Source organism: Lolium rigidum, chromosome 7 (assembly GCF_022539505.1).
Source record: "Lolium rigidum isolate FL_2022 chromosome 7, APGP_CSIRO_Lrig_0.1, whole genome shotgun sequence".
In the NCBI taxonomy this organism is placed as follows: domain Eukaryota; kingdom Viridiplantae; phylum Streptophyta; class Magnoliopsida; order Poales; family Poaceae; genus Lolium; species Lolium rigidum.
The window spans coordinates 49,684,614-49,710,410 of NC_061514.1; the positions used below are offsets into that span (position 1 = coordinate 49,684,614).

General features: G+C 43.7%; 4 protein-coding genes and 1 long non-coding RNA gene across 9 annotated transcripts; 1 reads left to right on the forward strand and 4 right to left on the reverse strand.

Annotated features, from left to right (window-relative positions):
- Window positions 1-1,628: 1,628 nt before the first annotated feature.
- On the reverse strand, window positions 1,629-4,959 carry LOC124671323 (disease resistance protein RGA5-like). Its single transcript, XM_047207710.1, has 4 exons — window positions 4,139-4,959; window positions 2,173-3,813; window positions 1,854-2,067; window positions 1,629-1,733 (listed from the first exon to the last, which is right to left on the reverse strand). Exons 1-4 carry the CDS (start codon window positions 4,957-4,959, stop codon window positions 1,629-1,631), a joined length of 2,781 nt encoding a protein of 926 aa, XP_047063666.1.
- A 1,985-nt stretch (window positions 4,960-6,944) lies between these two features.
- Window positions 6,945-7,308, reverse strand: LOC124673882. Its single transcript, XR_006992858.1, has 2 exons — window positions 7,278-7,308; window positions 6,945-7,179 (listed from the first exon to the last, which is right to left on the reverse strand). It is a non-coding gene; the product is annotated as an uncharacterized LOC124673882 (long non-coding RNA).
- A 2,741-nt stretch (window positions 7,309-10,049) lies between these two features.
- LOC124671324 (disease resistance protein RGA2-like) lies at window positions 10,050-15,612 on the reverse strand. Its single transcript, XM_047207711.1, has 4 exons — window positions 15,497-15,612; window positions 15,038-15,382; window positions 12,170-14,711; window positions 10,050-12,087 (listed from the first exon to the last, which is right to left on the reverse strand). Exons 2-4 carry the CDS (start codon window positions 15,339-15,341, stop codon window positions 10,050-10,052), a joined length of 4,884 nt encoding a protein of 1,627 aa, XP_047063667.1. The 5' UTR covers window positions 15,342-15,382; window positions 15,497-15,612.
- Window positions 15,613-16,413: 801 nt separating this feature from the next.
- LOC124673881 (nucleolin 2-like) lies at window positions 16,414-23,451 on the reverse strand. Of its 5 annotated transcripts, none has more exons than XM_047209925.1 (21): window positions 23,348-23,451; window positions 22,215-22,299; window positions 21,972-22,129; window positions 21,563-21,742; window positions 21,160-21,330; window positions 20,894-21,052; window positions 19,722-19,811; window positions 19,533-19,634; window positions 19,297-19,380; window positions 19,139-19,213; window positions 18,774-18,878; window positions 18,636-18,695; window positions 18,478-18,543; window positions 18,265-18,405; window positions 18,091-18,179; window positions 17,896-18,013; window positions 17,703-17,791; window positions 17,479-17,569; window positions 17,299-17,390; window positions 16,856-17,211; window positions 16,414-16,763 (listed from the first exon to the last, which is right to left on the reverse strand). In XM_047209925.1, exons 2-21 carry the CDS (start codon window positions 22,285-22,287, stop codon window positions 16,735-16,737), a joined length of 2,328 nt encoding a protein of 775 aa, XP_047065881.1. In that variant the 5' UTR covers window positions 22,288-22,299; window positions 23,348-23,451; the 3' UTR covers window positions 16,414-16,734. The 5 variants fall into 5 exon arrangements, with proteins under 5 accessions (XP_047065881.1, XP_047065880.1, XP_047065884.1 ...); XM_047209924.1 differs by having other exon boundaries at window positions 22,215-22,306; window positions 23,348-23,439; XM_047209928.1 differs by lacking the exon at window positions 21,563-21,742 and having other exon boundaries at window positions 22,215-22,306; window positions 23,348-23,439.
- A 562-nt stretch (window positions 23,452-24,013) lies between these two features.
- On the forward strand, window positions 24,014-25,602 carry LOC124671325 (RPM1-interacting protein 4-like). Its single transcript, XM_047207712.1, has 3 exons — window positions 24,014-24,046; window positions 25,137-25,388; window positions 25,489-25,602. Exons 1-3 carry the CDS (start codon window positions 24,014-24,016, stop codon window positions 25,516-25,518), a joined length of 315 nt encoding a protein of 104 aa, XP_047063668.1. The 3' UTR covers window positions 25,519-25,602.
- The last annotated feature ends 195 nt before the right edge of the window (window positions 25,603-25,797 follow it).

The window sequence follows — 25,797 nt, forward strand, 5'->3', positions numbered from 1 at the left end:
ACAACGGCCATGTGGAGGAATTCACAGTGATATCTCAAGATTTATGGATTTGCATTCATTCTTTTGCATGGTCGGTTCCGATAATGACATCAATGTGTTGCACCGCTCTCCGGTTTTCAATGGGCTTATGCAAGTCAAAGCTCCTCTAATGAGGTACGAGATCAATGGAAATGAATATGACAAGCCATATTAACTTGCTGATGGCATCTATCCTAACTAGGCCACACTGGTGAAGACTGTTCGTAATCCAAACACGGAAAAAACGAAGAAGTTTGCCACGATGCAAGAAGCTGCTAGGAAAGATGTGGAGCGGGGATTTGGTGTGCTCCAAGCTCGGTGGGCAATTGTGCGTCACCCGGCAAGAACATGATCGCTGAAGACCATGCATAAGGTGATGACCTGTTGCATGATCATGCATAACATTATCGTTGAGGACGAGCATCCTGATGGCCACAATGAGCACCTATGGGATTTCCAGGGTGAGCTGGTTGCGCCATCCCTCAGACATCAACCAGGAGTGGTATTTGCATATGAATGTTGAAGTTACTGACGACCACATGTACAAACGCCTACAAAAGGATTTAATTGAGCGGGCATTATTTGGCCATGAAAATATTGCATAGTCGTCAATATCGCCTCATTTACATGCAGACTTTCAAATATTTGGATGTAGTAACAGATTATTTTGAACCTGTTTATTTTGTTATTTGATCTAAATTCGTGTCCGCGTGCCAAATGTGTTGGCCCGTTGGGAGCACCCCAGGCGCAAACAGACGCGCGGTAAAAAAACAATCATTTTCGTGTTCGGATCCGACGCAAACGGATGCGCGTGATCACTTTCAGCATTCGATTTTGCGTCGTCCAGTTGAAGATGCCCAAACAACTACAACACTGACCCACGCACACAAAAAAATACAGCACTGAACCCATTGACAAAGCTAACCACGATAAAAATAGAAGCAGAAAAAAATACATACCATGGACCATGGTAAGACTACCTATAGCCTCACTCCTACCCCCCAGCTAGATGAGACACAAGAATGAATAGAAGGTCGTTATGCACTCCTCATGAGGAAGAAGACCGGTGAGTGTTGTCGAGTAATTCTGCAAGTAGAATGCTCCGAAAGTGTACCTACTGTACCATAATCCACAACCTCACCATCAATCGTGAGTTCGTGACCGCTAGCTTCTCCGTTGCTACTTGCATTGCCTACCTAGTTCCTTACTGAAACAGAATAAACAAAGGACGTGTGATCGACTTTGAACCACTTGACCGAACAAAATAAGTCATGCAATACTTGAGTTGTTCGGTATGCAACCTGTCACACCTTACACGGAGGGCACTGAATTGATAAACGAACGTGTACATACATGCAGATGAAGAAACAACACTTAACAGGAAAATGCAGATAACAAGAGGTGCAAACTGAAAGCGACATATTGCAATCAGAAGTTTCCTTGATGGATCTCAGCAGGGTCAACAATTTTGCATGGACCCTTTATGTGAAGCTTTCCAAACGAAAATAAAAGTCTATGTGAAATCTAGTGTACATGTTGATTCCTCATTGCCATTTCATTTTAATTGGGATAATATTCTCTGAATTTAAATTGTGGAGATTGAATCTTGACTAGGTAGTTTCCGCACGGAATTTCCGAAATTTCCCCGGGAGCTTCCTCTGCTCTCTAATCAGTTCTTCATCAAAGAAAAACTCTGGATTCATTTCACTTGCCCTCTGAGAAATCAGGATGAGAGAAAAAGTTGAAAACATAATCATGAAATTGACACATGAGCTAGATAGGACATAAAACACAATAGGCCTGTGAGAAAGAAAGCATTGGTAAGGTGCTTGTACCTCCTCTTGTTGTATAAGCGGCCTAATATCAAAGGTGATGACAGGATGAAGGGGATGGACGTTAACTGTGTGCCTCAATGCAACCACTGCATCCTTCACGTCTGCAAGTGTGACACCATGACGATCAATTCCCACAGTGACCTGCCCAAGGGATAAGAGGTTCAGCAGGCCGAAGTCGAAATCGCCATTGCCATCATCTTTTGCCTTCTTGACATTGAAGTTGAAGAGAACCCCCTCAACCTTTGGAAAAGCGCCTCACTGAAACACTATCTGCCTGGGTGATTCACAGTATAGTGTGAAGCTTGTTAGATAGTGGAAACCATCAGCGCCAATGGACAGCACCTTCGTCGTTTGCTTGGCACTCCACAACCAGAGACGACGAAGAACTGGCAACCTCCCAAGGATCAGTAGGTCCTCCTCTCGTAGTTCCACGAAGCCAATTACCAACTCGGCGAGGTCCGAGAGACACAGTGGATCCCTCTTTATCCACTCCGGCACCCCAGAGAATGCTCCGCACCTGACTGACTCAAATGCGCGGAGCTGCTGAGGTGGCAGCCAACTTTTCTCCAAGAGATCCATGGAAGGGAAATACCCACGAATAATTACACTTTGGATTTTTTTCAGGTGACGTAAAGACTCAAGAAAAGCTTCCCCATACTCTAGGCTTGCATTACGCTCAAACTTAATTTTGAGCTCCCTTAGCATTGATAGCTTGCGCAACTCTTTCACAATATTTAGGGTGGCACAGATCTTCTTCAACACTTCCATGGATGTAAGATTTCCCAGCCCATCGGGGAGGCTCGCGTGGTAACCATTAACAAGTAGACACATCAATCTTCTCAGCTTGCAAATACTGGATGGTAATTCTTTTAGGTTGGAATTGTATCTTACATCCAACACCTGCAAAAATAGCAGATTTCCTATTCCTGCTGGGAGCTGGCAAATATTTGTACCGGCAAGACCTAGGTACCTTAAGTGAAATAAATTCACAACATCCTCGAGGTTAAGGTTTTTGCTTTTCCCCAGATGACATCCATTTAGATCCAATACACGTAAAACATCAAATATCGACAGTGACATCATTTGATTAATAGCAGGTGGAAAGGTAGTAACAGACCTCACTTGTGATTTACTCATGAAAGCAAGTGGCTTCCTTTGATTGTCTTCATTTCTATTTTGGATTGACAGCCTGCGAACTTTGACGGGTGAAGATATGCAGCAACCACCGCTGTGATTCAATATAGTAACAAAGTTCTCTTCACTAGATAATGAACAGATTAGGCCAAGCACCATATCATGCAGACGGCAACGTGTTACATCACCTTTAAAATCTATGCACGGCAGGATCATGCCACTATTTATCAGCTCAGTAAAGTAACTGCGTCCAACCTCAAATAAGCTATCATCCGAATTTTTATGTTGTATGAAACCTTCGGCTATCCATTTCCATATCAAGTCATCTCTATGGATCTCATGATCTTCTGGATATATACTTAGATACAATAGGCAAGTTCTCAGATGATAGGGTAAGTGGTAATAGCTTAGGGACAATATTATCCGCATGGTCTTCACATGAGGACTATGTTCAAGTCCAGAACCAATATAGGCACATACCTTATCCCACACTGCTTGGTTTTGGATTTTACTAGGTACATTCAATACACTAGCGATGGTAATGATAGCTAGTGGTACACCACCACATTTATCCAATATCTTTATGGACGCTTCACCCAAATGTCGAGGTAATTTATCCTCAGAACCAAATATTCTTCCACAAAATAAGGTTTTCGAGCTCTTTAGATTAAGGGGATTTATCTTAAAAGAACCACCAACATTTGTAGCAATATCAAGGTCACGAGTTGTTGTGATTATTCTGCTTGCACAGTCATTCTCATTCAAAGCATGTTTGATTTCTATCCATGATTGTAGATTCCATATATCGTCAATAACAATGAGGTACCTATAGATGTGTATGAGTTGTAAAATTTGAGAACCATATCGAGAAATGAATAAAGATAACGTAGGACTTCCCGAATGTGTATGTTATATAAGCAGCATGGGCAAAAATAATAAAATTCATGGAGAAATAAGACAAGGATGAAATAGGGGTTAAATGAAATAAGACAACAGAAAACGTGAAATTTAAATAAAGAATGCAATTGTTTCTAACTATTTGTACACATGTTCTATTCACCGTCTTGAGCAAAATGCATCGATGCACTTCACAATCACATCAATGAAAGTACATACAAACTACATATGAGAAAGCAAAGAATGATCAATACCTCTTGTTTCGGAGGAACATTCTGAGTTCATCAATGAGCTCTGTTGCATCGCGCGATGCTTCATTAATGTCGGCATAGTTTTTCTTATCAAGCTGATGTAGCATCTTCCTGAAAATCCCTACCATATCAGGAGTCTGCGACACAGAAACAAAGGCTGTGCAATCAAATTGTGGTTTGAGACTGTCATATACAGCTTTAGCCAAAGTAGTTTTGCCCAAGCCTCCAAATCCAACAATAGAGACTATCTCTATTTGGTCATTTTTGTTTGTTAACCTCTTGATTAACTCATCTCTTGGCTCATTGATGCCAACAAGGTCAGACACCTTGTTGTACAAAGCAGGTAGACGAGGATCAAAAGTTGTTGTTGTAGCAGCTACATTAGCAGCAACAATACCACTGACCCTGTACCTCTTATGTTGTTTGGCCACATAATTGACTTGGTTCTTGATGTCCTTGATCTCGTTGGCGATCTGATGACAAGATTTCCAGTTGGTGAACAAGCCAATCATATTATCCCCAAGCTGTTTGAGCTTGTTGGAGTTGGGGTCAGAGCTCTCGCCATTGACATGCACCAGGAACTTGTCTACAACGTCTTCCATATTGTAGGACAGCTCCCTGAGCTCCCCTGCCCAGATCTTGATGCCCTCCTCGAGTTGGTCCCGTGGCACATCTGCCACCTTGTGAAGAGCAGCACGCATGATCTTCATCTCTTTCTCCAGAGACTTGATGTCTTCCTTGACGCCCTTCTGGAACTTGTACTCATTAAGGAGCTTGCCAAGCTTGGGGAGAAGTGAGCCCATGGCCCCTGTTACGAGATCCATGAATGCTCTCTCTTTCTCTGTCACACACCCCCTTCGCTGTTTGGTTGACTGGTGTGTAGGAGCGGTAGTATGCAGGGGTTGCTTTTTATAGATTTCAACCTTATAGTGTATAAGCACGTATTCAACTACCAATGGGATATATATAGTATGAAGTACGCAAAAAAAAGGAATATGTTCATCCCGACCAATTTTCTTGCACGGAGAGACGTGGGTTTGTTTCTATGCAGAGGTACGCAAATTGTAAAATAATGGACACAATAATTAAATACACATGCCGTGTTTTAGGTCAAGCAGTCCAGTGCTTGCCATCGAAATGCTGAAGCAAATGTTCCTTGCTATGATTAACTACATACTACCATTTAGATAAAAAAAAATTATCAGGTTCGATGTATCTAGCTAGACAGCCGTCATCATACTTGCCACTATAGTCAATTAATCATGCATGCTCGCTGGATGCGGTTGAATGAATGTATTTAGACGGTCGTCATTACACACTATTTTATAAATGCCAACGTAAGGTTTGGAACCGATTGCAGCATAATCTAATTAGCGACGTGTCAGCTTATCTTTTCGAGACATCGTGATATGATCACCATTTTAAACCACAAACTGGATCCATCACATATATATATATATATATCATGTCTACTCGATCTATTGAAGCATATATAGCTGCGATTGTTGCAGCGTCATTTTTATTTTCCTGTCTTAGAGTTCAACACACTCACTGACTTTGACTTAAATGGTTAAAGCGCTGGCCTGTTCCTTTGTATTAAACACACCTTGGCGTGTTAGGTTAGCTAGCTAGCTGTATGTCCCATCAAATTATATAATGTTAAAACTTGTAAAAATATAATGCGCTAAATCAGCAGGTGAACTGCCTCGACAGGCCTATTCAAACAATGAAACAACTATTTATAAAAATATGAACACCAACTATTTATAAAAAGATGTACACTACGCCATGAAATGTGCAGGCCACCACGCATAGTTATCTTTAGGTCGATTATATGAGGTAGAATCTTGAAGTATGAATCAATGGTGAAAACTATAATGGTAGGTAGCGGCCACGGTAAATTTTCCGGGTTACTATGACCGGATCCTCACTCATTAATTGAGATGGTTAATGTTGAAGGTTTCTGATAAGTATGTATAGCCTCCAAATGCTAGACTGGAAAAAAAAACTCCCCTAATCTAAGATAGAGGTGAGGCGACAGTTGTTTCCTAATTGCTATCCTGCGCAGGATATGTTACAAAATTCCGAGTTGGCATGTACTGTCGACATTAGGTAATAACGCCAGGGGTGAGGCAACATGTGATTCAGAATGAGAGACTTTTGTTACCTGTGTGCCGCGGACCAGTGAGGGTGAGCCGCAAAAGGGCCAGGGGAGCCCCGTGGGCAAGATGAACCCGCCACATCAGTCTACCATTCGACGGATGCCTAGACAGAGATGGCAGATGTTGACGGTCTCACGGCCCTCCCGCCACCCCGGGCGTTGGCCCCCCATGGACTTTGGCTGCAGTTTCTGTGGTGGAGCATTTCCTCGAACACGTTGAGGGCGCAGCCGCGCTGGAAGTCCGTGGCCTGGACCGCGTCGGCACGCCGAGGTAGATGGACTCGCACATGGGTGCCGCGATAGTGGTAGGGCGGTTGCCGGCGGCGCGGAAACACTCCAGAGGACGGTGGAAACAGTGGCGCGGTGGCGCAAAGGCCGTCTGATGACTGACCAGACGAAGAGTGTAGTTTCAGAGCAGCACGACCCCGTTGTTGATGCGTTTGGTCTCAATTCAACGATTTTACGGACTATAATCCCATTAATTAGGATCCAATTTTGGTTTGAGTATTTGCTTATTTGGACAACATTGTTGGTTAGAAAAACAAACGGTTAAGTCGCATTGGCATGCCAAAAAATTGGCAGGATGCATCTCTTTTTGGGTTATGGCCAAAAAGAAGTGGTAGGAGGCACTTCGCCACAACCAAAACATACCCATAATCTCCAAAACAGTAAATTTATCATGCATGTATAAATCTCCAAAACAGACGATTCTTTTTTGGCAGATGCACCAACACGGTCTACAGTAAGAGTAACTAACAAGATCGGATAACAAGTCTCGAGGCACCAAAAGAATTGTTCCCATTTCACTAGTCGCACGATTTGGTGTTTTAAAGCTTCTAGATCACGCACTGGCCCAGTCATCACCAAAAAATTACCTTCCTCCCTGCAAAGAAAGAACAAATGTATGCTTAAGACCGATGGTTCTGTCGATAAAAGATAACTAGAGCAATTTGCTATTTCATGTAATAAGCGGGAAGTTACCTGTACTAGCTGTAAGAGCACTCTGCCTCTGTCACTATGGCTGCCCTGTCACCTCAGCTACCGCGTACACGCCCGTCACTACGGCCCCTCTTAGATCCTCAGCTTCCTACTCTATCATCACTACGGGCCCTGCCAGATCTTCCTCTGTTGTTACTAATAGCTGTTATCTTGTCTGGTCTAGGCTTCGCTTCGTAGACAAACAAGCTGAAGCCACCAAGGTCAGATCCGTTCAGCTCCATGGCTGTCGACAAGGAACTGTTGTCATTAAACACCATGTACGCTATCCTGTACAACAGAACCAAGCAGCCAAGAATCACTGACAAGAGCCAATTCACTTCCATATAACAGAGCACTTCCATATAACAGAGCCAACTTACACTTTGCTTGCACCAGTTTCATAGTCCTTCGAAAACTCTTGGGCACCTCGCCCAATTCATTGAGCTTTGGACTCTCATTCAAAACTTCAACCTCAATGAAAACGTTGAGGACGACATCTCTTGGAAGCTCACCGAGAGTGGGCACTACACCACCAAGTCCGCCTACAATATGCAATTCATGGGACTCACTTACTCAAGTTTATACAAGTCAATGTGGAAGATGTGGGCACCTCCCAAAATTAAGTTGTTCATTTGGCTTGTCTACCAAAATAGAATTTGGACCGCCGATCGTTTGGCCAAGCGGGGTTGGCCAAATTGTGGTGCTTGTCCACTTTGCAACCAATGCCTCGAATCCGTCGACCACCTTCTTGTCCATTGCCGCGTCTCCTTACGTCTTTGGGACAAGGCTAAAGAGAGTTTTGATATTCATTCTCTTCAAACAAACTCTTGGGCGGGTCTAACCTTCCCGGATTGGTGGACTTTGATTTCCTCGGGCCAAAACCGCAAGGGCATTACATCGCTTGCCATGCTTATTATTTGGGAGATTTGGAACGAGAGAAATGATAGGGTCTTCAAGAACAAGCGTGCCACATCGCAAGTCATCTTCGAGAGGATCACAAAAGAGGCAAAGCTTTGGGTTCTTGCCGGTGCTAAGAATTTGAGTCAATTGATACCGCGAGAGTAATTGTAATATTTTATTTCAACCTTTTACTTTCTTGTAAACTCCTTCTTAATCAATGAATGGGCAAAGCTTTTGCCCTCGTTCAAAAAAAAAATAGTCCTTCGAAATTGAAACTCTTGTGATCTCTCCACATGAGCCAAAGAACTGAGTTTAGCACTTCAAATTACCTGATCCTCTTCGAGAAATGGTTCCATTGGTTTTGCGTGTGATCACTTGCCATATGGTCTTTACTTTGCTCTTGAATTGCTTCTTGATGCCATGTAGCTCGATAGACTTCAGGCATATACATTAGTTGCTAGGCCCGACTACAGCATCCAGTGTCTGTAAAGCGGCTGATCAGTAAATTCATCCTAGTTAGATTAGATGTTTGTCCCCCCCCCCCCCCCCAAAAAAAAAAAAGAAAGATTAGATGCTTGTTGCAAGATCCATACTAACAGAGGTAAAAACTAATAAACTAAGCTCCTAATTTATTCCATTTATATAAGATGCTAACATGAGCCCTTGGGTGAACAATAAACTTGTAACTTGTACACTTCACTTCTTCTCAACGATTGCAATTCTTTTGTCACTTTTACAAACTTTTTTGCGAATTTTACTTTCTTTTTTTCCGCTATGATATAACTTAGCCGATTGCTGAAACAAATGTCTACCATATATAAAAAAAAGGCAAACACATGAATGTAATTCTCCAAAGTGCCAACTGGCTCATAAGCAATGGCTGAATTTATCTACCAAACAGAACATCCTTTTCACAGCGAAACTGTATCAAAAGACAGATGCTAGTAAATAGTACTCCCTCTTTGCCATAATATAGTGCGCATTGGTTTCCGTGAAAGTCAAACTGCATTAACTTTAACCAAGTGTACTGAGAAAAGTATCTATCTACAAAACCGAATATATACCATATTAATACATATATGTCATGATGTTTCTAGTGGTATTGTTTTGATATTCTAGATATTGATATGTTTTTTGTGTAAACTTGGTCAAAGTTTACATGGTGAACAGTCAACTTTTGGCATGACGGGAGTAAAACCTTTATATCTCATGCTGAACAGTCAACTATGAACAGAAAAACGAGACGGTCAAATGCTATTAACAAAAGAAAAGGGTAAAATAAGAAATTACGTGTCAGCATTAAGTTGTCTATAGTTACCATTGGTATGTGCAGATCATAATAAGCACATATGTGATTTAATGATACTGGAGACGATGGGATTCGTATTTAGGTCGCATAAAACAGATTTGAATATTTTCATCACTCAGTCATGATATAACCGAGAAAGAAAGTTAACAACTACAGCACTGAGCCACCGACAAAACTAATCAGGATAAATATAGAGGCAAAAAAAATTACACACCGTGGAAAAGCCTAGCTATAGCCTGTAGCATAGGTTACTGCCAGGCACTGACTACAGGAGACGTAAGAATGGGTGAAAGGTCAGAATGTCCCTGATAGACAGAAAAGCTTGCCACTTCCACCCATAATTTCTGCGTCCATCCATCAGTGCAACTAGAGTAGCTTGCGGAATGCCAAATGAGTAGGCGGCACTTGCATGAATGTGCCTGTGACTGCAAGCGCACTAATATGTACAACATCTGAGATGGCTGCAGTCAGAGAGATGATTAATGTTAGCAAGGCGAGGGTGAGCATGCAAACTAATTTGTAGGCAAAATGCACCGAAAGCGTACCGTAGAAGTAGCCACTACTGATTAATCGACATACAGATAATCAATCCTGACCCTAAGCTTATCCGTTGCTGCGCTCCTGCAGTGCGCACCTAGCTCCTCACTGCACTCGTATAACTGAAGGTTTCTGAGCGAAGGTGGGAGGCCCATGTCTGGCAGGCTTGTGATGCTCTTACAATTCCAGATATATAGCGTTTCGAGGGAGGTCAGGCTATGTAGGTTTGCAGGAAGTGATAAGAGATTCGGGCATGACGAAAAGTCAAGTTCTTGGAGGGAGGTTAGAAGCTGTAACGCTCTTTCTTGTTCCTCTGTTAGACTCACCATGATCTCTGGCTGTTCACCAACCTGAGGGCCGAATTGTAGGCGTCTTAGAGATGTGAGCTGTTTGCACAAGGGCACGGAAAGGACAGAAACGTCAGAAATGGCAAGAGCTTCCAGTCCAGACCAGATCTCAGAGCCCCCCTGCTGGTGCGGCACAAGCTCCAAAAAGGAACCTACCATGGGGGAGTCAAATACTGTCAGAGATGTCAGGTTTCTACACAACTGGAGGCCCTCCATCGATGCAAGCGAGCCGCAGTTTCGAATTTCCAGCTTTTTCAGTGCCCTGCAGCATCCCAGCTGTAGAGACGTCAAGTTTGGACTTTCCCATATTTCTAATTCGGTGATGGTGGGGAGGCAGGTTAGGAGACCGGACTGGACCCCATCGGTGAGCTTCTGGACATCAAGCTTTTCAAGTGACGGGGGAAGCAGCTGAATTGGATTGCCACTCTGTTCTTGCTCCTGCAGTTTGTGCTCCCATGCACAAGACAGCTCGGGATTCATCTCCATATGCAAAAATCGAAGGGAGGTGAGGAAGTGCAAGCCATCGAGTACAGCCAGCTGGACACACCCCGAGATCCACAGCTCCTTTAGGGCAATACATGGATGCAGCTGTACAGACTTCAAATAGGGGCTACTTAATAGAGTCAACATTTTGAGGTAGAGTAGACCTTCAGGAATAAAGGACCGTAAGTTTTCTGGGAGTTGACTGATAATAAGGCCTTCAAGTGATGGTGGGAGTAATCCAGCTTCCATGCTACCATCATCTTTCCTTTCACCCATGGGACCCACCAACGATGAGACCAGCTTGGGGCAACCAAAAAGGGATAGCTTAGTAAGAAAGGTGAATCCTAGGAAGTCTCTCTTACCCCCACAGAACTCCAGATCTGGACTCTGCTCAATACATAAAATCTTGAGAGAACATAAGAGATTATATGACAGTTTCAATTGATGTTCATCTTGGGCTGACGTCATCACTCCTGAAACCAAACTACTGTTTCCTTCGGTTTCTGAAGGTTCACTGATTGATAGAAACTTTACCGCTGGACAATCCGTTAATACCAACGTCTCAAGGAACTGCATTTGTGAAAGCATCTGCGTAAGCCAACTCCCTGTTATGCCGCATGTGCTGATGACGAGATATTTGAGTGATGGTAGCAGAAGGCTTCTTGTAGACCTAGTATTTTCCAGAACAACCTCTGACATAATGTTTGAGTTGGCCAGATTTGGGCAGTCGCGTATACTTAAATCCTCTAAGGCGGTGAGCTGGCTGAAAGCTTCACTTGAAAGAGATATCAGATTTAGACAATTTTTTATCTCCAACATTGTTATGCCCCTAAGATTATGGAATGCCAAGATACGGTCATCCAGCACACTCAACTCATTAGATTCGATAGTGAACCATACTGAGTTTATACTCATTTTTGGAACTGTCGGAACTCCCCTGATGGACAAATCAGAAATCAGAGCAGAAGGCGGAAGAGGATGTGACACTGTCAAACAAGGGCAATCATGGATGGTGAGTCTATGGAGACTAGGTAACCATCTGTTTTGATCTCCTTGAGAAGGTAAAAATTGCGGAGGTGCAGAAGCTGCTAGATTGTCACAATTTTCCAGGTTTGGCATTTTAATCAACACTAACTCCTCCAGAGAAGGGACTGCCAACTCTCTCACAACATGTAGGTCCATCAACTCCAACTCCTTGAGGTTCACCATTTCTTGTAGTGGAAACAGCTCCCACTTGCTGCAACATCATTTATCAAAGTAAGTGCCTAAGAACTCGCAAATGCACTGTGCAGGAATTAAAATAGAGATCAAATTTATACATTATTTGAGGACAATGTTTGATGGAGAGTTTCTTGAGAGATGGAAACCATGACTTCTGCTCAGCGTCGAAAGAAGAGTAACTCCGGAACAGAGTAAACTCATTCAGTTGAGGACAGTTCCTGATCATCAAAACCTTTAGACGAGAAGTCAATTCCTTTCCATAAGAACCAGTACATTTTTCCAGTTTTGGCATATCGGTCAAGACCAACTCTTCTAACGAAGGAACCGAGATTTCCATTACATTCAACATCCTGATCAATGTCAGCTTCCTAAGGAAAGGCATTTCAAGAGTTGGAAGAATTCGCCATTCCCTGCACTTCTCTAGATGAAGTATCTCAAGTGAGATAACTGAGAAAGTACTGGAAAGCCAGGATGGCGTGGTACCACCATATCCAGTTATTTTAAGAGTTTTGAGGTTCTGATGTGGTTGAAGACCTTCAAGCACATTCTTTGCTGCCTGAGGTTGAAGGCTCATGCTGCTATCCTCCCATGACAAGGACAATGTTTTTAGATACTCTTTGTCTATAAGGCTGCTCCCCCTCGCCTCTTCTTCAGTCTTCACGTTTTCAAGTTGAGAAATATCAAGTAATACGAGCTCATTCATGGACTCAAGTTGTCCTATCCCAAAACTGCCAACATTTTGAACCTTAAATTTTAATTCCTGTAGAGAGGTGATGTTGCCAACACAAGCTATTGTGTGGTGCACTTTCTCATGAGCAATAAGATGGCGCAGATAAATGAGATTACTCATACCAGTAGGTACAGCTAACTTGCTGGAAATGCCCACATCCAATACTTGAAGGTGATAACATCTTGTCAAAGGTTGAGGAAACTGCTTGAGATGGAGTCCGTATGCTGATACATAACGAAGATGGCATGGACTTAAGAAATCGTTTATAGAGCTGATGTCAGCATCTATCACCCTTAGGAGCCGTAAACATTTTGCCTCCTTGCACAAAGTACGCAATGACTCTAAGAAATTTTCAGTGCTTTGCCCAAACAACATCAAGGTCCTCAATTTGTGCCAAGACCTAACCTTCTGTATGACTTTATCAAATTTCTCATTGGGACCATGGACATCTTTATCTTTAATAAAAGCAGTAGTTATGATTGACAAATGGCGAACAGTTGGGCGAATTTCCTCGGATTGGAATCCATGTATAGTAGCACACTCATTTAATGAAACTTTCCCTGCCAATTCATGCATGAGGTCATGCATAACATAGTGTGAGCCAACCTTTTGGAAGAAACCCAAATCCACTAATCTATCCAAATATTGTTGCCCTGTTTCCTCCAATCTCATGGTAGGGTCTTCACACTGCACAAAATTCTGTGATATCCAAGCACGGACCAATCTTTCCCCACTAAATAGGTAGTCCTCTGGAAACAAAGAGCAGAATGAGAAACAACGCTGAAGGTGGACCGGTAGATAATCATAACTGATCTTCAAGATGGGTAAAATGTCATCCGCATCTTCTTGAAGAGATTTCCATTTGTCCTGAACTCTCCTCCAATGCTTATAGCTAATGCTTGTTTTCAGAAGTGCACCAACACTTTGTGCAGCAAGTGGGCAACCCTTAAGTGCTTTAGCAATCTGTTTGCCAATAGATTGCAAACTAGGATGGTCCTCGTAGTTCTCATTACCAAATGCAAATGCCTTGAATAAAATCCAAAACTCCTTTTCATCTAGACCGTTCAACTCAACTTCAATCACTGTTCCTAGCAATTTTGCAACTGATTTTCTTCTAGTTGTTGCTAAAATCATGCAGCCACTTACTTGACTACGTCTCAATGGGGCTAACAGTTCATCCCATCCACTCCTGTCCTTGTCTTCCCACACATCATCTAATACAAGTAGAAATCTTTTATTTCTGATGTACTTCAAAAGGATCTCCTGTAGTACATTGAAATTGCTTATATTTTCATACTCTTGTCTATCTTTACAGACATGCTCTAAGATCTCAAGTGTAATCCTTCTTTCACTGAAGTCCGTGGATACGCAAACCCACATTTGCAAATCGAAATGACCTGAAACTCTCTCATCACTATATACATATCTAGCAAGTGTCGTCTTCCCAACACCACCAATGCCAACCACTGGCAAAACATTCAGATCATTAGATCCCCTGTTTATCAACAACTCTATTATCCTGTCTCTCTCTGCATCCCTCCCATATACCTTACGTTCAACTGGAACAGAGGTTGTCATGCGGGCATTCCTGGCAATAATCTGACTCTGACTTGGTGTTGCAATGGGGTGAGCGATCACAAGCTGAAGAACTCTTTGTACAGAATCTCCAATAGTGCATAAATGATTCACTATTATATTGATCCTCTTAGAAATGTCATCTTTAACCTCAAAAGTCATGATGGTGCTATGAGCTGGCCCCTCGTCTTCACGTTTCCTTTTTCTGTTACATGATGCCCAACTAGTTATTTGACTTGTGGCATTGTATACCAATTCAAAAGCGGAAGATGGAGCGGATGATGACGCATGGCTTCCCTCGGGATTAGAACCACTAGGAAGACTAGAACCATTCCCTGCATAAAAAAAACTTATTTGAGGACAAGCAAATAAAAGCACTTGAGCAAAAGCAGATATTATCATGTAACTGCTAATCTGCTAATAATTCACAAAAGCTACGTAATGTACATGAGTCCTCTACTTTTCTCCTAAACATATAACAAAAAATGAATCGTTGAAAAGAGATGATATGTAAGCAAGAGATAACTGAGAAGCGGTGCCGAACTGCCAATTATATGAAGCTGCTCTTGGTTGCACAGCAAACTATAGGCCAAGTAGTGGTCATAATCACAACAATATAAAAGAAGCTGAAAGCAACATAGATGGAAGAAAAGTGAAGCACCTTGTTCGATCTGTTGCTGGATCCGGTAGTAGTCGAGCTCGTCCATCACGTCCTCTGAGTCATAGATCAGCTCTTTGAGATCATCCAGTGACCGGGCCAGAGGCTTGTTGTCAATCCTCCTTCCCTCGGCGGCAGCAAGAACCATCTCCACTTTCCTCATCTCAAACTTGAGCTTCTCCACATCTTCAGCAAGCCCGACTTCACGAGTCCAGGCTTCCATCTGTCCGGTGAAGAAGCTGCCGAGGATGCTTTGCACCATCCATCCTATTGCTGCGTCAACTACCGTGCCAAGAAACCCCGCCATCTCCCTAGGGCAGCACGGCAACGGCAGGAGCAAAAGCAGGCCTTGCAGAGGGGAGAAACAAAACAGATGGATCAGAAGGGAGCAGAGGAGTGATAATGCGTCGAAAGGAAGCAACTGGAAGGCAGGCAGCAAATGGGAAGCGTCAAACTACGCACCAAAACCAGCTAGCTTTGCCAAGTAGCACTAGGATCCCTTCAAGCTTCGGCAGACGCGCAAGCCTTTCTCATGGCAGCTCGAAGCAGGTCCGCACGGCCGTGGAAGTGTGGATGCCCTTGGGTCAGGTATTGGCTCCGCAATGAACTATTGTGTGGCTGTGCAATGAACTCCTCTTGACCACTGAACAAAACGTAGCTGTCAGCTTCCAAGTGCAGAGTACTTTCGTGGAAACTGGGCTGCTAACAAACAACACATTCGCTTGGTCTACAGACAACGGGTAATCTGGCCAAGGAGGCAACATGTGGTACAAAATCACCAGAGACTTTTGGTGAGCTGCCAGGGGAGACCCATGGGCAAGATGAGCCCGCTACACGCCGAGATGCTGGCATGATGATCGCCCAAGTTTTCGGGTGCGGCATTTCGTCGAACACGCCCAGGGCGGTGGCCTGGACCGGGTCGGTACACGCGAACATGCGCGCGCACTTCTGAACGCGAGGTAGACGGGCGCTCCCCTGTCCCATGAGTGCCGCAGGTGAAGGTCGGGTGGTAGATTCTCTGATGCGGCTGCCGGCGACGCAGAAAAAACAAAAGTTTGACGGGGGAATGAGTATGGAGTGGTGGCGCCGACCCGAGGCCATGATGGCTCATCGAGTGCAGTTTCCAGAGCAGCACCACCCCCTTGTTGGTGAGTTTGGACAGAATTTCAACGATTTTACGAACAGTCCCATTACCAGTCTTAGGGTGTGTTTGGTTTCTGGCCAAGTTTTTGCCCTACAAAATATTTGGATAGCCAGAATTTTGGTTTGAGGATTTGCTTGACCATGATTTGGACAACATTGGTTAGAAAAACAGTCAATGAAATCGCATCCACATGCGGAAAAAGTGGCAACTGTCCAAGCATAAACCATTTTTGGGGTTATGATAAAAATAAGTGGTAGGGTGCACTTTGGGCGGTATCCAAAAATACACATGCATCCAAACATACACATTGATCTCCAAAATAGCTAGAAAAAATGACAAGACACAAAGGTAATATATCAGGGTATACACTGCAACTAAATTTATCACGCAAGTATAAATCTCCAAACCCACCGAAAAATTATCTGTCAGACGTACCAACACGGTCTACAGACTACAGTAAAAAATTACATAACGACAGAGGATGATAGTCTGGAGGCACAAAAATGAATTCTTCGCATTTCACCAGTCACAGGTGTTGTGTTTTAAAGCTTCTGAATCAGTCATCACCGAAAGTGATCTTCTTCCCTGCGAAAGGAACAAATGTATAGTAAGACTGGTGGTTCTGGCAACAAAAGACAACTGGAGCAATTTGCTATTTCATGAAAGCGGGAAGTAACCTGTACTAGCTGTAAGACCACTCTGCCTCTGAGGTGCACCACCCCGACCACGCCCTCTGTCACTACGGCCGCCCCTGTCACCTCGGCCAAAGGATCTGCCGCCCCTGTCACCTCGGCCAAAGGATCTGCCACGTCCACGCCCATCACTGCGGCCCCTCATAGATCCTGATCTTCCTCCTCTTTCATCACCACGGGCCCTGCCAGATCTTCCTCTGCTGCTACTAACAGCACCATCTCTGTTATCTGGTTTAGGCTTCGCTTCGTCCACAAACAAGCTGAAGCCACCAAGGTCAGATCCGCTCAGCTCCATGGCTTTCGACAAGGAACTGTTATCACTGAATATCATGTACGCCATCCTGTACAACAGAACCAAGCAGCCAAGAGTCACTCACAAGAGCGACAACAGGGAGTAAATGCACTTTCATATAACAGAGCCAACTTACCCTTTGCTTGCACCAGTATCATAGTCCTTTGGAATTGAAACTCTTGTGATCTCTCCACATGAACTAAAATGTTTCTGAAGTGAACTTCGGATCTGGTGATATAAAATGGTTAGTATAATACAAAAGGCATGGATGTCACACTTAAGTACCAAGAAAAAAATGCTTAGCACTTCTAGTTACCTGATCCTCCCCAAGAGATGAATCAAACCCTCTAATAAAGGCAGTACTGTTAGAGCTTTGACCAGGCTTCTTGAAAGAATTGTTGTCCCTCCTGAACATTGAAAAATTAGGCTCGACAATGATTAGCTTATCCATTTTGGAAAAAAAAAAGACAATGATTATCTTATTCTTATCCAAGCAATTTTCAGGAAGATAATCACACAGACAGTGGGATAGAAAATCACCCGCTGCCAGGAGTAAACGCGCCTCGCTCTTGAGCAAAATTAAGCCTGACAGGCCGCCCCATCAAATCATGGCCATTTAATTCACATGCCTATCAGGTTCAGAACATGGTAACCAAATATAACTTAGATGGCAATTAAATGCTTGCTCCACGGATCAGCTGGTCTATAGATGACCAAGAAACGTAGTAAGTACCTTCTGAGCAGCTTCAGTTGTAGCAAATTCAACATGCGCGAAGCCCTTGGATTTCCCATCTTCAAAGACCGCAACACGAATATCAATAACTTCACCTGCCTCCTGAAAAAATTGCTTCCTGCGGGGTGTGGAACAAAATAGGTCAAGAACAACATCTCTCAGAAAAGTACAAAAAATGACATCTCACGAACTTACACTTGTTCCTTGTCCACATTGTACGACAAATTCCCAACAAAAACGGTCTTTGACGCAGTAGTAGCTTGACTACTGGCAGGAGTTTTTGGCTGCAACACATAAAATTAAGAATGAAGTCAAATATCTATCAAACGAGAGAAAGCTTAGAACAACATAAATATACTCGAATCATACTTCATTCTGAGCAGATTTTTTCACTGATACTGATTGGTCATTTTCCTCATCACTACCGGAGCTTTCTTCAGAACTGTCATCATCACCACTGCTTTCTTTCTTGGCAACCTTAGAGGCTGGCTTGGCAATACCAGACGAATCCTGCAGAGAGAATAAGAAATGTGATATCAATAAAATCTTCACAAGAAAAAACAAACACCAAAAAATAAGCACCTTAAGTTTCTTTTGTGGAGGCTCGTCATCACTCTCATCAGAACTATCATCAGAATCATCCTTGGACTGCAAAAAAAAAAATTTCTGCTGAATTACAACAAGATCTGATGTACACAAGACGATGCTTTCAAGAAAATAAAGTTTTTAAGAATGTGTACATGTCCATTGTTTTTCTCTGTTGCCAAAGGTCTCTTCGCAGGGATAGTAGGTTTTGCTGGCTGCAAAAACATTGGATAGGAGTTTTAAACATTGAACAACAAAAAGGTGGCCAAATAAGCAAGTAACAGGAAACTTACTACATCAGAATCTGAATCTGAGTCAGAATCCGAGCTACCACTAGATTCCTCTTTCTTTTCACAAACAACAGCCTTGGAAGATCCAACTATTTTAGCAGTGGTTTCCTGGACATAGCAAGTATCCACATTAGAAAGATACTCGATCTGTTCTAAAGTAAGTGTCGAACATTTATCTAGATAAAGATGTATATACAACTAAAAGGTGTCTAGATACACCTGAAACTAGACAAAATTGTGACACTTATTTCAGAACAGAGGTAGTAGCATGGGTAACAAGATTTTGCTGACCACAAAACAGTGGAGAAGAAATATGAATGTTGCACAACAGAAAGTTACCAAGAGAAAACAAGTCCCAGAACACTTACTTCATCAGAATCTGAGTCAGCATCTGAGCTATTGCTAGATTCTTCGTTCTTTTTAGCAACAACAGCCTTGGTATCCTGCAAGTAGATCGAAAATGTAAGAACATTATAAAGACTAAGAATGATGATGCCTCAATCTGAAATAAATAGTAAATGATTACCTCATCCTCAGAGTCAGCTTCAGAATCAGAACTATCACTGGATTCTTCCATTCTCTTGGCGACTGGCTCTTTAGTGGGCATATCCTGCATAAAATTTCAGTTATTAGGACTAAGAACTAATGACGGCTAAGAACAATGCTTGAGCATAATCCACAGAATTAAAATCATAAGTTCAGGGAACTGGGAGTATGATTAGTGAGTATTCACATCTGATGAATTGGCAAGAATATGCTTACCTCATCTGATGAATCATCAGAATCACTTTCAGAGTTGTCCGAGTCCTTGTTTTTCTTTTGTACAGCGGAAACTGAAGAATTCTCCACTCGAGTAGCTGGCTTCTGAAAACAAATGAACAGTCAAATAAGGCAAAAGGATGTTAGACTGTGAATGATGAGGCTTCTATTTCGAAATCAGCAAGTGATTACCTCATCCTCAGAGTCAGAACTTTCAGAATCAGAGCTTTCACTGGATTCCTCAATCCTCTTGGCTAATGCTGGCGCTTTAACGGGCATATCCTGCAGACATTGTTACACTCCGGACTAAGAAAATATTGCTGAAGATAGAGATAACTATGCATGCCCTCCAGAAAAATATGACCAGGAAATCAGGAGAATATGAGGACAAGCCCGAGGAGTACTACTACCCCACAGAGATGTGAAGGTATAAAATATGCTTGCTAACCTATCATGAGAATTGATATCAACAGATATTTGTACCATATTCATATCAATAGTTATGTGTACCGTACGCAGATGCTTATGTCTTCTACCTGACTGTACAGTTTCATGAAGAAAAGAGACACAGTGTGTCCTAGATAAAATAAACAAAAATCAGGTCTCTCAAAAGCATTTTTTGAAGCACCAGATCTGTTTTTCTAACACAGGCCACCAAGATTGTATTTTTTCAACGAAACTTTACATTTGCTCATGGAACATGGACATAAACTTGTGAATTTGTTTCAGATTTGTTCTTGACAATTATAACATAATTGTTTTTAAATCAGGTGCACATGCACCCAAGTTCAACTTTGAATTTCCGATAATTTGATATAAAATAAACTCAAGATACATTTTCCTTCAGCATACAACAACTCAAAGAAAATGTAGTGCTTTTAGTGCTCAAAATAATAATGCATTGTTGTGGACATCAAGAGAACCTACTCCCTCCGTTCTGAAATACTTTGCATTCTAGGTCTAAAATTTGTTCTAAAATACTCTACATTCTAGCTTTAAGTCAACAGGAATACGGAAAACGAAGTGGTCCTCCTTTATCTATTGGATGTCACTATTTTCAATGTAGCTTGGATTGGTTGTTTATCAATTTAAGTAGTACTAATAAATGCACTACTAATTTGTGTGATTTTTCCTAGAATGTAGACTAAAAGAGAACGGAGGGAGTATTTCATATCACATCTGCAAAAGGTCCATCAAGAGAAACAAACGACCAGTGTATACAACATAGCTAACAGTGTAAGGTTGAACTTAACATATAATGAGTCAAGAAACAAGAAATGATGACCATGCTTAAAAATGGAAATATGATGTTGACAAAAGAAAAGAAAGAAGAATTATGAAGATGTCTTGGAAACAACACTCACTTCATCAGAGCTGCTGTCAGAGCTGCTGCTGTCGGACTCCACATTCTTTGAAGCTGCAGCAGGCTTTGCAGGTTCCTCGTCAGAACTGCTATCTTCGCTGCTATCAGAGCTGGACTCCTGTTTAGCAGATTGTGCAGCCGTCTTTGGTTTGGCCGTCACCTGAACAGATTTATTCGGAAGGAAATGAAAAATGGGAGAAAAATACATGCAGATTATGTAGAAGAGAAGGAACAATTTTTGAGCATGTCATGAAAACAAATGCTTACTTCATCATCCTCATCAGAGTCGCTGTCAGAGCTGCTGCTGTCAGACTCAGCAAATGCAACAGGTCTCTTTGAAGAAGCAGCAGGCTTTTTTGCAGGTTCCTCATCGGAGCTGCTGTCAGAGCTGGACTCTTGCTTAGCAGATTGTGCAGCCTTCTTCGGTTGGACCATCACCTGGAAAGATTTGTTCAGGAAGTTAATTTCAGAGGGTAGTGGAAATATATGTCTGTTTTACAATAATAACACAAAATAGAGCTCCGTAATGAATGCAAATAAGTACATTCAAACCAAATAATATTTGTAGTATCACAATTAAATAATGCAGCCTTCAAGTACACAATGGCATTTTAATATGTAGAACAAGAGAAGGAACAATTATGAACATGTCATGAAAACAAACACTCACTTCATCATCCTCATCAGAGTCGCTGTCAGAGCTGCTGTTGTCAGACTCAGCAACTGCAACAGGTCCTTTTGAAGAAGCAGCAGGCTTTGCAGGTTCCTCATCGGAGCTGCTGTCATCACTGCTGTCAGAGCTGGACTCCTGCTTAGCAGATTGTGCAGCCTTCTTCGGTTGGACCATCAGCTGGAAAGATTTATTCAGGAAGTTAATTTCAGAGCGTAATGGAAATATATGCCTCTTTTTCAATATGACACAAAATAGAGCTCCTCAATGAATGCAAATAAGTACATTCGAACCAAATAATATTATTTGCAGTATCACAATTAAATAATACAGCCTTCAATTACCCAATCGCATTTTATTATTTATAATTAATCAAAAGAGGCCAAAGAGAAGAGAACATGGGAAGCACCTCCTCCTCGGACTCTGAAGAACCCTCATCAGAACTGCTGCTCTCGGCCTTCTTTGGAGGGGGCTGCTTCTTGAGATCATTCTTCACCGGCATGAGCTGAGGTGCAGTTTTTCGCTTCTTGGCAGCCTTCTCAATATCATCTTCTGCATTTCTCTTGCCTGCAAATTGAGATTAAAAAAAGGATTTTGGCACCACAGAACTATGTTACATAGAAACCACGAGACATGTGTTACTCAAAATTACCTGATTTTCCATCTACGGCTGACACAGCGGCAGGTTCAACCTTGGCAGCAGACTTCTTGCTCAACTTAACCATAGTATTTATTGTCTGAGCTCTACAAAAGGAGATGAGCATCATCAACTTAAGAGCAAACGAAAATACAGCACACCGGTTCTTAACTACACACGGGAAAACAATTTACCTACGCAAGCTACTCAATTCCTCATGGTACTTTTTCATCACACCAAGGATAGCCCCTTGTACCAACAACTACGCATAAACTCAACACAGTATAACGAAACAGAACAAAACGAACACTGGGTAATGCTAACTCAATGGCTAAGCAAAACCAGGGCATACTCTCAAGCTGAACTCTGCCTGGTTGATACTTGCAAATGATTCTCTGTCACCTCGAGGCTAAACCTAAAATTCGGAAGAGTCATCATAAAATACAACGATTCTAACTGCCGAAGTCGCAGCAAACACAACACCACCGCTACCAGGCACAATCGGTGCAATTACAAACTCGATTACACTACAATCGCTAGCACTAAATCAACAACAGTACAGCAATACAGCACATCACTTCTTATGTACGGGAAAACAATTTATCTATGCAAAGCTACTCCAGGATATCCCATCGATACCAACAACTACACTAAAACAATATATCCATGAAAGCTACTCCAGGATAGCCCATTGATACCAAGAGCTACACATGAACACAACGCAGCATAGCGAAACATGACAAAACGACCCAATGTGTGCTACTAATCCAACAATGGCTAACCAAAGGGCGTACTCTCAAATGCTGAACTCTGCCCGCTTGACACTTGCAGTGATTTTCTGTCACCTAGAGGCTAAATCAAAAATTCGGAGAGTTGCCATAAAACGAAAAACTATTCTACCTGCCCAAGTCACAGCAAACACGAAACCAGCGCCGCCAGGTACAATCGACGCAATTACGAACTCGATTACACTGCAACGCTACGCCCACAGCAAGCACTCCCTCGAATTCGGGGTTGCCGAACCAAAAGAGGCTCACCGATCAAGCGCCAGGACAACGGATACGAACAGTACAGCGAACCATCGAACTAGACGAATCGCCGAGGGGCAACCCCGCAAGAAAAAACGAGGGGGGAGAGGGGCGGCTCACCGGCGGTAGGAGGGGGTGGCGGCGGAGGCGGCGAGGAACCCTAGTTCCCGAATCGAGTAGGGTTTTGGGGAGGGTTTGGGCGGAAGACGGCGGCGGCGGCTCGGTGTTTATAGGGACGGCGGTGTCCTTATTGAGTTGAGGGCTCTCTCCGGCCGCGATATATGCGATTTTCTCGTTTTGCCTCGCCAGCTTTGCCTGTATTTCTTGGCCCGCGCGTTTACCCGGTTGGGGGATGCGATGTTGGATAATCTAAATTACTGGGGTGCGGTTCATAAAACTGGCTTGATTTTTTCCATTCGTGGGCCTCATGCGGCGGCCCAACACAAGTCAGATGACCCAGGCTCGTCCTTCGCCTGTTGCTTTTGTTCCCCTCAAAAAAAAAAACCTGTTGCTTTTGTTCCCCTCAAAAAAAAAACCTGTTGCTTTTGTTATGTGCTGCCTCATTTGAAATTTGGTGTGCATTTCCCCGCCGCTGTCTCGCTGCACCACCCTGCTCAAGCCGTCGTCTCCGCCGGTCCCCACCGCTTCCGACCTCGCTCTAAACCTCCCATTTCTCCAACTTTGGCTAGGTTTCTAATCCACCACCACAAACCCTAAGTTGTCAGAGCCTCACCGCACCCCACCCTAAACCCTAAGGTTTTCCGCCTCAGCTTTGCCAGAGACGCCATGGCCAACCACATCCGCCCCTTCTCCTTCGAGGTGGGCATAGTCTTCTTCTACATCTCAACAACCAAACGAGGAAGGTGGAGGTGCGCGTTGTGCCACCTGCATTGCATGGGGAACCTATTTGGTGCTCTCAACGTCAGAGAAGGGGTCGACGCTTGCAGCCAGAGTTTGTGGCTCTGGCCCAACAATCCCATCACATTCTCTTCCTCACATGCTAGGCTGCCTGCTGCTGCCACCCGTGGCCGGAATCGCCCCCGTATTACTTTGCTAGCATGTTGTCCTCGACCGCATCCCACCATCGGTCCACCGCCGCCCTCGGCATCCCTCTTAACTCTCACCGTTCATTTCATGTACTGGCCAGTGAGCCCTTACCACACCCCAACCCTAAATATGTTGTCAGCGAGCTCCCAGTACCCCACCCTACCCTAAGTTTTATTCTACCGGACGTTGTCCCCGTCATCGGTGAGGTCGATTCCATCCTCGATGTGTTTTTTTTACGAGATAACCGACGCACAAAGCTTGCCGCATGCCACCTCTGCCGGCCCGATCCGGACACTTCGAAGTCAAAATCTGTTAGACTGGTTATAGCATTTTTTAGCGAATTAGTAGTTCAGTTTGCACTAGCTCATTCTTTTCACGGACCTACGCGGGACGTCGCCATGGAACTCTGCCACGACGGCACCGGCATGATTGGCGAGGCCAGACCTGTTCTTGGTTGACCGGTGGGAAATTACCCGAGCCCGGGTCCGAGGGACAAGCACAAGCCAGGCTACAGACAGAGACACGCCGAGAAAAGAACGGACGAGGTTCCCTGCTCCACGGCTATATAAAACGCGGCGCCCTCCTCCCCCTCCATCACCCTCTCCCGTCTATTTTCATCTCCACTTCTCTGGTGGTCGCGGCTTCCTCCCCTTTCGATCTCTTTCACCTCGTCCCCGGCGGCCGGCCGGGAAGTCGTCGGAATCCTTCGTCCTCGCGCGGGCAAACAAGCTCTCGCCATGACAACGCCGATGGTGCACATTCTCCTCCTACATCTCATCCTTTTCTGACGTGCATTTGCTACGATTGGCTGTCCTGTGGTTGATGTGGTTCCATATCGCCTCTGATCGATCGATGCTCACAGAACAAGGGCCGGCCGCTACCAAAATTCGGGGAGTGGGACGTGAAGAACCCGGCGACGGCCGACGGCTTCACCGTCATATTCCAGAAGGCCCGCGACAACAAGAAGACCACCGGCGGCCCCGGGCAGTCCGGCATCCCGCTGGCCTTCAGGAACGGCAACGGCAATGGTTACGGCTACGGCTCCGCCGGCTCCCCGTACAAAACCGGCAACAGCTACCCGTACTCGAGGGTGGCATCGCCCAAACGTGTCAAGGTACCTACGTTGCCTACAGACATGCGGGTATGGTAAGATTTTTGCGGTTGTGTGCGCTTTTTGGTCTAACGGAAGAATATCCTCATTTTATTATCTGCAGAAGAAGTGGTTCTTCTGCGGCAGCTTCTGATTGTATCGAACGCCAGGGCTAGCTGCCACCGTTGGTGAAAGAGATGTGAAACCGTGCCACACCAGAACCTGAAGCACATATTCGATGGGAGGCCAGGGTGAAAGTTTTGGCAATCGGGTGGCGTTTTTGCTCCCGCTCGATCACCGCATTTGATGTGCAGAGCATCATCAATGAATGATGATTATGTATGACTCATTTCTGTCGAATAAAACTACCTGTAAATTGTGTCCCTTTTAGTCTGATGCAAATGTTCATGCTGACCATCGCTATCATTCATTC

Excerpts from the sequence above, each read along its gene's own strand:
- LOC124671325 (XM_047207712.1), top strand. The coding sequence starts at position 24,014 with ATGGCCAACCACATCCGCCCCTTCTCCTTCGAG. Across the intron at positions 24,047-25,136 it reads TCCGCCCCTTCTCCTTCGAG|AACAAGGGCCGGCCGCTACC; the intron begins GTGGGCATAGTC and ends CGATGCTCACAG. Across the intron at positions 25,389-25,488 it reads CATCGCCCAAACGTGTCAAG|AAGAAGTGGTTCTTCTGCGG; the intron begins GTACCTACGTTG and ends TATTATCTGCAG.
- LOC124671323 (XM_047207710.1), bottom strand. The coding sequence starts at position 4,959 with ATGGATCTCGTAACAGGGGCCATGGGCTCACTTCTCCCCAAGCTTGGC. Across the intron at positions 3,814-4,138 it reads ATGTTCCTCCGAAACAAGAG|GTACCTCATTGTTATTGACG; the intron begins GTATTGATCATT and ends ACACATCTATAG. Across the intron at positions 1,734-1,853 it reads CGCTTATACAACAAGAGGAG|AGGGCAAGTGAAATGAATCC; the intron begins GTACAAGCACCT and ends CTGATTTCTCAG.
- LOC124671324 (XM_047207711.1), bottom strand. The coding sequence starts at position 15,341 with ATGGCGGGGTTTCTTGGCACGGTAGTTGACGCAGCAATAGGATGGATG. Across the intron at positions 14,712-15,037 it reads CCAGCAACAGATCGAACAAG|GGAATGGTTCTAGTCTTCCT; the intron begins GTGCTTCACTTT and ends TTTTTTATGCAG. Across the intron at positions 12,088-12,169 it reads AAACATTGTCCTCAAATAAT|CAAGTGGGAGCTGTTTCCAC; the intron begins GTATAAATTTGA and ends ATGATGTTGCAG.
- LOC124673881 (XM_047209925.1), bottom strand. The coding sequence starts at position 22,287 with ATGGTTAAGTTGAGCAAGAAGTCTGCTGCCAAGGTTGAACCTGCCGCT. Across the intron at positions 18,544-18,635 it reads CAGAGAAAAACAATGGACAT|TCCAAGGATGATTCTGATGA; the intron begins GTACACATTCTT and ends TTTTTTTTGCAG. Across the intron at positions 17,792-17,895 it reads CAACTGAAGCTGCTCAGAAG|GCATGTGAATTAAATGGCCA; the intron begins GTACTTACTACG and ends TGAACCTGATAG.